The 11,066-nt window shown below is 47.6% G+C and overlaps 1 protein-coding gene across 2 annotated transcripts; it reads left to right on the forward strand.

Moving 5' to 3' along the window:
• The first annotated feature begins 1,953 nt into the window (after positions 1 to 1,953).
• On the forward strand, positions 1,954 to 10,265 carry C1R (complement component 1, r subcomponent). 2 transcript variants are annotated; one of them, XM_005873651.2, is made up of 11 exons: positions 1,954 to 2,086; positions 2,814 to 3,042; positions 4,615 to 4,807; positions 5,124 to 5,270; positions 5,372 to 5,568; positions 5,865 to 6,012; positions 6,123 to 6,244; positions 6,977 to 7,055; positions 7,402 to 7,557; positions 8,843 to 8,917; positions 9,388 to 10,265. In XM_005873651.2, coding segments are annotated over exons 1-11 (2,118 nt in total). In that variant the 5' UTR covers positions 1,954 to 2,084; the 3' UTR covers positions 10,158 to 10,265. The 2 variants fall into 2 exon arrangements, with proteins under 2 accessions (XP_005873713.1, XP_005873712.2); XM_005873650.2 differs by lacking the exon at positions 1,954 to 2,086 and adding an exon at positions 2,613 to 2,705 and having other exon boundaries at positions 9,388 to 10,263.
• Positions 10,266 to 11,066: the final 801 nt, after the last annotated feature.

The following is an 11,066-nucleotide window of genomic DNA, read 5'->3' on the forward strand; positions in this document are numbered from 1 at the left end:
AGATTGTTTTAAGTGGTATAATTCTGGCTGTTTTGTTTTCCATGTTTTTCTCTATTTGCTAAATTTTATTTAATGAACATGTATTTAGTTTTATTGTTTTTTATTATTGAAAAAAAATGATATGAGTTTCTCCCAACCAAAGCAAAAAATATATACCCATATGTATACATCTATATTTATATAACTAGATATAGGTATAATTATGGATATAGCCACAAAGAAAAACCTACCATTACTTTAAGGGAGAAAAAATTTCCCCCAAAATCAAATCCTAAGAGGAATGAACAATGTAATAGACAATGTCTTCAAATACTGGCTTTAAGTCAAGTGCCTGACACTCTTTATATGGCTGTTCCTTCTTTCTATTCTTGTTATGAGTCAAGGGCATAAGTCAAATGTGTAAGTAAAGGTTATTCTGAGTGGTTGGGCAGAGTGGAGGTTAGGGTGGGACTGAGCTAATGAGGGCCAGGTTTGTCACTTTCCAGTCATGTTGCAAAGTACTGGGACAGACCTCAGAATCTGTAGATGGGCTAGGAGAGCTTCAGCTAAGACTTACATTCTCAGACCACCTCCTCCTTCCCTGTTACCTCTGCCATCCTGCCCCCACCATGAACACACACACACACACACACACACACACACACACTGCTGTCAGGATGCTAATGTGCAATTTGCTGGGCAAGAGTCCCCCTCCTTCTTGTCTCCTGATCTAGTCCTTATCCTCCCTATCCTCTGTCTTTCCTGACCTTACAAGGCCATAGGTCATGTCATGGGTCACGCCATGGGTCAGCCCTGCCATAAGATGTATTCCTCGGCTCCGACATATAAACCTGCTGAAGAAACCCTCCACGTGCCTGCTCTCACTGCATTCAGTGATGACTTGTTGCTGCCTAACGGAGAACTGCTCCATCTTCATGAGTCCTTACAATCCATCGCCTAGGAAAGTGCCTGTCTCATTACGTAGGTGCCCATTAAGGAGGAATGAGTGGGTGGGTGGGTGCAGGGATAGAGGAATTGATCTAATAAGGGAAACAAGCAGGATACACGACAAAGGCCTCAGACCTCAGGGCCCTGCTCTGCAGCCCGAGCCTCCCAATGGAATTCATGCCATAAGGCATTTGAACCATGGAGAGTTGATGAAGAAAGGCTCCCACAAACAGCAAACCTTTAAAACAGGACACTATGTCCTGGTGGACAGGAGGGACAAGAGCTCTCCTCCCTCCCAGGGTTCTAGCTTCCCCTCAACTCACTCTTGGTCCACAGCCACTCCCTTCGCCTGGCCCTAAGCAACTGTGATGCTCAGGGGCTCAAATTCTTAACAAGATGCTGAGGCAAAGAGGATGTCTCCGCCCACTCCCCAGCTGCCCTTGCTTCTCTAAAAGCCAATTTCATTGAGGAGGGGAGGAGGAGTCTTACAACAGACCCTAGTGCAGCAATTCCTGTTCTATGTCTAGGTGTCATCCATGAGCGAAGTAAGCCAGGGTTCCAATGCAGCCACACTCCATTCTCCTCTGTCCACACCCTTGCTGCCCTCCTCTACCCCTGTCACATCATCCCGGGTGTCAAAACTCTGGCCATTGCTGGACCAGGGCTGCTGTGACTAAGGGCAGGACAAACCCGGTGAATGGAAAAGGGCAGTCCAGAAGAGAGAGTCCCCTCAGCTGAGATTTCCACTGCACTTCGGGTGGGAATCTTGCAAACACAGCAGCAGTCCCTAGGAAGGTCCCTGAAGATAGGGAGTATTCAGATCAGACTTAGAAAACAAGAAGTTTGGGCTTCCAACCAAAGGCTTTTCTGTCCCTAAAAACTGACTCTTCCCCCATGTAGGCCAGCAGGTGGCAGCACTATCAGGGAATTCAAAACCAAAACTGAATGAAACTGGAAACAGATTTTTTTTTTCAGTTTTGTTTATGCAAATAGTTCATTCCCTACAGCATTCCTCCGGGAAAGGTCCCCCTTCCCCCACCTCAGTCAGTCCCTCCCTCCCCCTTCTCTCCTCTGCATGACCGCTGCTCTCTCCCTCTGCACAGAGTGGATGAAGACGCTATCAGGAGAGTCCAGGATCCAAAAACAGGACTTGAGAAATGTGAGTAAGGCTGACGGGGACCGAGGAGGGAGGAAGATACCAGAGGGGAGAACCCAGGGCATGGGAGGCAACGCTGCCCCCAAATATATTCAGAGAGACAAGAACAGCCTTCTCCTCCCCATATCCCTTATCTATTCCAATGAGCACATGCATGCACACACTCAAACTCATACTCCCCATCCCTCCTCCTGAGGACTAAAGGAGGCCTGAGACATATGAGGTGATGGCCACATCCTCTTCTTCCCCCCAGCTCATAGCAGGGGAGTGCCAAGATGAGGGAACCCACTCTGCTCAGTAGGGGCTCTTCTGTGCTACACTTCTCCATACTCCACAGGCGGTTTCTCCCAGAGGCCTTTGCTGAGCCTTTGGGAGCCCTTTAAGAGACCCATGACTGGAAACCCTCACCCTCAATTAGCTGGTCCCAAGCCATCCCTATTCCAGGAATGAAAAGGGGGGGGTTGGGGGGAGGGGGGAGTGATGGTACAGGGCAGGGGAGGAGGATGGGGAGAGAGGTGAAGGCAGTTGACCTCTGGACTGGACTCTGGCCTGGGGAGAAACAATCAATGCAGCAGATGCAGAGACCAGCCTCCCCACTCCAACCACTCTCACCTGGAACATGGTGAGGTCTAGAATGGGCAGAGGAAAATGCCCAGCGGTATGACTATCCCATCCCCCACCCCAGTCACTGCCCAAACAGCCCTCCAGACACCCTCTTTCTTTCTGGCAGGTGGCTTTTATACCTCCTGGCGTCAGTCCTGTTCTGCAAGGTGGGAGGCTCCATGCCCATCGCTCAGGATCTCTATGGGGAGGTGACTTCCCCTCTGTACCCCAAGCCTTACCCCAACAACTTTGAGACCACCACTGTGATCACAGTCCCCACGGGATACAGGGTGAAGCTTGTCTTCTGGCAGTTTGACCTGGAGCCTTCTGAAGACTGTTTCTATGACTATGTCAAGGTAGGAGGTCAGGTTGTGAGGGCAGAGGGAGAGCTGGGTGGCTCTGGAACATGAGGACTTGTGTTCTAACCACCCCGGTTATATTCCCCATCCGTGGACACAGCCCCAGCCCTGTTAGAGCTGATGGCCAAGTGGAGTTCTGGGAGTCGGGTGATACCATGAATGGTGTCCACCCGTTTTTAGAGGCCCTCAGTGAGCACTGTGGGGGAGAAACACAGAGGAAGGAAGGTACAGTTCCCACTCTCAAGAAATGTACCATCTACAGCGGCGGTTCTCAACCTGTGGGTCGCGACCCCTTTGGGGGTCGAACAACCCTTTCACAGGGGTCACCTAAGACCATCGGAAAACACATATGTAATTACATATTGTTTTTGTGATTAATCACTATGCTTTAATTATGTTCAATTTGTAACAATGAAAATACATCCTGCATATCAGATATTTACATTATGATACATAACAGTAGCAAAATTACAGTTATGAAGTAGCAACGAAAATAATTTTATGGTTGGGGGTCACCACAACATGAGGAACTGTATTAAAGGGTCATGGCATTAGGAAGGTTGAGAACCACTGATCTACAGGATTCAGAAAAACCTTCCCCATCCATTTCCTTGATGGGAGTCTTTGAGAAACTGCTCTGCCTCAGTTTCCCTGTTTCCATCGAGAATATCACCATGACTTCCTGCCTCATCAGGAGCACAGGAACATGGGGAAGAAAATGTGTGTGGTTATAGCTCAAGCGTAGTCTTTAGCAAGGACAGTGGACTCAGTCCCCTCCCCTCTGTAATAACTAAGGGTACCCTCCCAGTCCCATCTTTCTGCATCCAATAAAAATGAGATTCTAGATTCAGGATTCAAATAGAACCTACACACCTCCAATAAATATCATTCTCAGGAGGTGGTGAGAGAATAACATGAAAATGGTACGTCTTCCTAGTTCAAAGGACTTGGGAAGTTTGCTGTGTTGGAAGGAGGGTTTCGGTGGCAGGGATAGTGAGGAACTGGGTTGGGGGAAGGGCATCTGCTTTTGATGGGCTAACGAATCATGAAGAAAGAAATAAGGAAAGCTGGGCGATGCTTGCCGATGCTAAAGCTGGAGGGCCCCTGCTGGGCCCCTGCGGCTCACATTCAGCTATGTGTATCAGGAGACTTGACTGGATGTGAATGGTTTGAATAAAGTGAGGTCCAATAACAGGATAGAAATTAAAGCAGATCAGTCCAGATTCTAAGAATGAAGGAAAATAAAGGCTGGGTAGAGGCAATCAGGATTCCAGTGGAAGACTGGAAGGGAAGGGGTGGGAATGAAGAAAAGTCTGAAACATGCTTGGGGAACATAAACAGGGGAGGGGCACAGGAGAACATGAAAAGAGTTAGCCAATGGGAGACTCAGGTGCCAGATGAAAATCACCTGGGGACAGCCAGAGCCCAGCAGGTGGAGATGAGTTGGAGGCCATTCTAGAAGTGGGGCTTATTCACTCTTTGGACAAGATAAGGCCAACCATCACTGACTATCCACATGGAACATGTCTCAAGAGCCCTTCTTTCTATTCCTTGTCCTTCCTCCACCAGATTTCTGCTGATAAGAAAACCCTGGGGAGGTTCTGTGGGCAACTGGGTTCTCCACTGGGCAACCCCCCAGGAGAAAAGGAATTTATATCCGAAGGAAACAAGATGCTACTGACCTTCCACACAGACTTCTCCAACGAGGAGAATGGCACCATCATGTTCTACAAGGGCTTCCTGGCCTACTACCAAGCTGTGGGTGAGTGGTCCCCAGGTACCCTTTTTAAGGCCTCCGTCCTTTTGAATGGGAACTGGAAAGAGGGAATCTTGAGTACAAAGAAGCAGGAAGCCTGACCTTCCTTATTTTTCTCCTCAAGAGAGCTTTTTCCAGAAAAGGCATGCCAACCTGGGCTCTGTTCCCATTGGGTAGTTCCCAGAAAGCCTTAGAGAGGCCTAGAGGTCCAGGTGGGCAGGAGCTAACTTGGTCTTGTGGCCTCTGGTGAAAGACACTCTGAGACCAACAGCACTACAGAAGTCCCCTGGCAGGAATTTAATCCTTCCGGAATCTCTTCCAGACCTTGATGAATGTGCTTCCCAGCAAAACACAGTTGAGAAGAATCCCCAGCCCCTGTGCCAACACCTTTGTCACAACTACGTTGGTGGCTACTTCTGTTCCTGCCGTCCAGGCTATGAGCTTCAGAAGGACGGACATTCCTGCCAGGGTGAGGTTGGGTAGTGTGGGAGAGAGGTAAAGGCTGAACAAAGGTTTGCTGGGCCAGCCAGAGAGTCTCCTGGTGACCCCCTCCCGGCTGTGCTCTCACAGTTGAATGCAGCAGCGAGCTGTACACAGAGCCATCAGGCTACGTGTCCAGCCTGGAGTACCCCCAGCCCTACCCTCCTGACCTGCGCTGCAACTACAGCATCCGGGTGGAGCGGGGCTACACTATTCACCTCAAGTTCCTGGAGCCTTTTGAAATCGATGACCACCAGCAAGTACACTGCCCCTATGACCAGCTACAGGTACGGCCATCCCACCCCCAGAGAAACCCCTCCCTCTCCTTCCCATCCCCACTTGGTCCTTTTTATCCCTACTGCCTGCTGGATCCTCTGGCCAATTGGGACAGGAATGTCCAACATCACACATGGGCTGGGCAAGCTCCTATACAACTGGAAGCAGGTCCTGGGGATCCCTTTTCCCCTCCAGCTGAAAACAAACAATTATATAATTTATGGTATGAAGCAAGATTACCACCACCACCCGAACCTGTGGGAAAATGTCTGCATTGGAGAGATGACCCTCCTTCCTACCCCACCAGATCTACACCAGTGGGAGGAACATCGGCGAGTTCTGTGGGAAGCAAAGACCCGCTGACCTTGACACCAGCAGCAATGCTGTGGATCTGCTGTTCTTCACAGACGAGTCAGGGGACAGCCGGGGCTGGAAGCTGCACTACACCACTTCAAGTAAGGTTGCCTGGGGGCCTCCTTCACTGACCAGCAATGGGGCAGGATCAGGCAGGGAGAAGGAAGGCAAGTGGCTCTGAAATAAACGTACCCTCTGGTCTCTGCCACAGTCATCAAGTGCCCCCAGCCCAAAACCCTAGACGAGTTCACCATCATCCAGAATCTGCAGCCTCAGTACCAATTCCGTGACTACTTCATCGCGACCTGCAAACAAGGCTACCAACTCATCGAGGTAAGAGCCCAGGGCTGAGGGAGAGAGCTGGCCCAGGAGTAATTCAGATGGACATATAGTACATAGGGAATATTGTCAATAATCTAGATATATAAAAGCCTAATATGCAAAGTGTCCCCTCGGGAGTTTGACTGACCAGAAGTTCAATCTCTCACTATGACATGCGCTGACCACCAGGGAGCAGGGCGGAATGAAGGGAGGTCCTGGCCAACAGCCAGCAGCTGCTAGGGACCCTACCCATGCACAAATTTTGTGCACTGGGCCTCTAGTATTGTAATAACTAAGTATAGTGCCAGGTGAGTACTTGAATTATCAGGGGGATCACGTTGTAAATTATATAATTGTCTAATAACTATGCTATACACCTGAAACAAATATAAAATAATATTGAATATCAACTATAATGGAAAAACTGTTAAATAAAGTGAATAAATAAATAAAATTGTGGGGTTCAATTAGACTTCAGTGGAAATAGACAAGAGTCTAGAGAGAGGATTATTGGGTCTGACAATTAGCCCTTTCTCTGACTTTCTCCTGTATGACTCAGTGCTCCCATGTATAACTCTGGCCTGAGCATCCTGGCTAGGGAGAAGGATGAAAGAGCCACATCCCCAGGGGTGCTGAGGTCTGAGAGTCTGAGAGCTGTATTTGCACTACTGTCATGTAGGGAAGGGCAGGATGGGAGTTGCAGTGCCTCCTGTACTAATGGCACCTCTACCTCTGCTCCATCAGGGGAAACAGGCGCTGCCCTCCTTCACAGCTGTCTGCCAGGATGATGGCACGTGGCACCGCGCCATGCCCAGGTGCAAGAGTAAGTCACAAGTCAGGATGTGTCTCCCACCTTGGGGACCCAGGCTGAGAAGGAAAGAGGGGGGTCTGGAAGTAAGCCTCTCCCCAAAGACCCTCCCCTTGATTTCTTCTTTGAAGCCTATGGCCATCTCAGGAACCAGGCCACCCTCATCTCAATAGGATTGATGGACTCTGCTTGGAACTGAACTTCAGTCCATTTAGTTCTCATCCACCCCAGGTGCCCCCCAATAGAGAAACTTATTTCTCTAAGGTTCTCAGCCTGTTCTGTGGGTAGACAACTCACATTCCTCTCACCGAAGTTCCAGCCGTCATTGTCAGCTCTCATGTGGCCCTGTGTTCTCTCCCAGTCAAGGACTGTGGGCAGCCCCGAAGCCTGCGTAATGGGGCCTTCAACTATACCACCACAAAGGGGGTAAACACCTACCAGGCCCGTATCCAGTACTACTGCAATGAACCATATTACAAGATGAAGACCAGAGATGGTAGCAGCGAGTCTGAGCAAGGTAGGACCCATGCAAATGGCAGTGTTTCCCTTCTATCTTCTCAAGACATCTTCTAAGATTTCTTCCAATAGAAACCCTGGGGAATATATATTAAAGTGGCTGCCCAATACACTAGGTTCAGGGTCCTAAAGTACAGTGCCAAGAGGCACCTAGTCATGTTGAAGAAGGAAACACCTAAGTGACAAAGAAAGACTTGAATCTCATAAACAGTCAGCTCCCTCTCGCCACCACCACCACCATCACCGTCACCTCCATCACCATCACCACCACCTCCATTACCACCACCATCACCATCATTACAACCATTCCCATTATCGCAACCATCACCACCCCCACAGCCACCTTCACCATCACCACTATCATCACCACCATAACCATCATGACCACCACCACCATACCACTACTAATGCCAACAACAAAACACCATCGTCACTACCAACAACACCACATAAGCACCACCATTATTACTATCACCAACACCGCCAACACCACCACAACCATCACCACCACTACAGTCATATCAGTGGGACCTCCCCCAGCATTCTCCCCACATACGTCTCAGGCTGCTATGTTGTGATATTCTGCAGCTAGTTTTGCTAAATGACTCTCAAATTCATCTATGGTATCTTTAAAATTTTCTTTAAAGAAAAGAAATCCCTTACTTCTGGTTTGAAACATGCAAAAAAAGAAAAAATCTTATATGTGGGTTATATATGATGTTATTTAAGAGCTGGACTTTGAAATCAGACAACCCTTACTTTGCATCTTGGTTCTGGAACTTATGTGGCCTTATGTACATGATTTAAGTTCAGTTTCCTCGTCTATAAAATGAGGAGGATAATAATGCACACCTGAAAGTGTTACTGGGGCACTTAAATGAGATAATGCAGATAAAATGCTTAGCAACAAGCATGGCACATTGTCAGCAATCAGAAATGTAGCTGCCATTATTATCTACAATCCCACTATGAAGATACCAAGACTCTGGTAAGATCTTGATATGCTCCTCCCAGTTTTTGTGTCTATTTTCACAAATAGAAATCACATTGTAGTTAAGTATTCTAATATTTTCATGTAACATTAAAACAAAAATGTATGTATGAAGCCTCTTCACACTTTCTATGTTCCACCCTTATATATATTTGAATCTTTCCCTTGATCCTTGTCCATGCTGGTTCTGATTCTCCCCTGTCTCTTCCCAACACACTCAGAGCTCATTGACCTCTGTAACCTGGTCTCCCTGCCCAGCTCCTCCCAACCTGATCATAGTCCCTTCTCCCCTCAGGCATGTATACCTGCACAGCCCAGGGCATTTGGAAAAATGAACAGGAAGGAGAGAAGATTCCTCGGTGTTTGCCAGGTGAGTGGAAACCCTCTGGAGACATCCTTGGTGACTTTGCAACCGAAAAAGCGTGCACAAAGAATGGAGGCAAAGTGAGTGGAGAGACACTCCAGCTTGAAGTTGAAAATAGACATGAGGAGTAAGAGAGAAAAAGAGAGGATGTCCCAGGAGAAGGGGAGAGAGAGAAATACAAAGAACTGGATGCAGTCCTGACATTCCAGCATTTTTTTTGAGCAGATGGGAAATCAGAAATAAAAACAGCAACAGCAACAACAACAAAAATAAATAGATAAAACAGGAAGAAATAAACAAGAACAAGGAGAACAGTCTGACAATAGGCCAGAGATGGAGCTGTTGGAATGGGAGGAGAAAGAGGAAAGGGCCCAGAGCCAATAAGAAGGGATGAAAAGGGAATGGGTTGACCAAAGGAGGGAAGAGGGGCGGGCCTAGAACTGACTTGTCCTTGACTTCCTGTCTCTCTTCTCCAGTGTGTGGGAAACCCGTTCACCCTGTGGAACAGAAGCAGCGCATCATTGGAGGGCAAAAAGCCAAGATGGGCAACTTCCCCTGGCAGGCGTTCACCAACATCTATGGGCGAGGGGGTGGAGCCCTGCTGGGTGACCGCTGGATCCTCACAGCTGCCCACACCCTGTACCCCAAGGAACACAACGCACAAGCCAATGCTAGCATAGATGTGTTCCTGGGCCACATAAACGTGGAAGAAATCACAAAACTAGCAAACCACCCTGTACGCAGGGTCAGCATCCACCCAGACTACCGCCAGGATGAGTCCCACAATTTTGAGGGGGACATCGCCCTCCTAGAACTGGAAAATAGTGTCACCCTGGGACCCAACCTCCTCCCCATCTGCCTCCCTGACAATGAGACCTTCTATGATAGCGGCCTCATGGGCTATGTCAGTGGCTTTGGGATAATGGAGGAAAGGATTGCTAACAATCTCAGATTTGTCCGTCTGCCCGTAGCTAACCGAGGTTTGTGTGAGAGGTGGCTTCGGGGTAAAAATAGGAACGATGTGTTCTCACAAAACATGTTCTGTGCTGGGGACCCAACTCTAAAGCAGGATGCCTGTCAGGGGGATAGTGGAGGAGTCTTTGCTGTGAGGGATCCGAATACTGACCGCTGGGTGGCCACGGGCATAGTATCCTGGGGCATCGGGTGTAGCAGGGGGTATGGCTTCTACACCAAGTTACTCAATTACGTGGACTGGATCAAGAAAGAGATGGAGGAAGAGGGCTAAGCCCTCATTTCACTAGGTCAGAATCCAGAGTGCGTAAAAAGAAAATTATTTGACTAGTTGTTGGTAACCACTAAGAATCCATATTAAAATCATTGATGCAGAAAAACACTGTGTGAAATAAATTATCTTTTCTATAATCCCATCCACATTCTTGATCTGAAACAACCCAAAGGTCACCTTTCTTTCCTCCAAGGATTGCAGAAGATACATTCCACAATCTCTAGTTGTCATTGTCCTCTTCCATTTTTATCATTTGATATTTGTATAAAACTCTTTCCAAATAAAATGTTATGAGAAATTCCAAAGTGTAAAATAAGTTAAACATAGTATTTAATAAATATAAAAATATTTAGCAAGGTCATATTTAAAATATTTTACTTAGAAAGTCAATGAGAATAATTAAGCGTATGCACACATTTACAACTACAGTTGTAGATCATTTATTTCTGTATTTTGTTTTGATGGTACAATATGAAGAAAATTCTGATTTTCCCACATACATACTTACAAATATAACAGCTTTTTTAACAGCTCACCTTCCAATTTCTATATATTCCTTAAGAGAGGAGTGGTGTGAAATTTTTTGTTTCCAATTTGAATCATTAAAAATATTTCTAAATAACTTATGTTCCAATCATAGCAGATTACAACGTTACACATCCACAAGTGACACACTCAAGGGGCAGACGCAGTGAGCACCAAAGCCCCACTGAAGCAAGTCCTGCTCCATAGCAGTGTTTCCTGCACAGCAGCTCTCCCACTGTAGTCACAGCTGGTCCTCACAGCCAATTGGCCGGGAGGTCAACTCCTCCCAGTGACACCAACAGCAATCAAGGCTCAGCTACAAGATAGTAGCACACAACCCACACAGGGGCACACCTAGAGTGCCCCGCTCAGGTCTGGCAAGGC

Source organism: Myotis brandtii, unplaced genomic scaffold (genome assembly GCF_000412655.1).
Source record: "Myotis brandtii unplaced genomic scaffold, ASM41265v1 scaffold417, whole genome shotgun sequence".
NCBI classification, from domain to species: Eukaryota; Metazoa; Chordata; class Mammalia; order Chiroptera; family Vespertilionidae; genus Myotis; species Myotis brandtii.

Excerpts from the sequence above, each read along its gene's own strand:
- C1R (XM_005873650.2), top strand. The coding sequence starts at position 2,650 with ATGCAGCAGATGCAGAGACCAGCCTCCCCACTCCAACCACTCTCACCT. Across the intron at positions 2,706-2,813 it reads CCACTCTCACCTGGAACATG|GTGGCTTTTATACCTCCTGG; the intron begins GTGAGGTCTAGA and ends TCTTTCTGGCAG. Across the intron at positions 6,245-6,976 it reads AAGGCTACCAACTCATCGAG|GGGAAACAGGCGCTGCCCTC; the intron begins GTAAGAGCCCAG and ends CTGCTCCATCAG.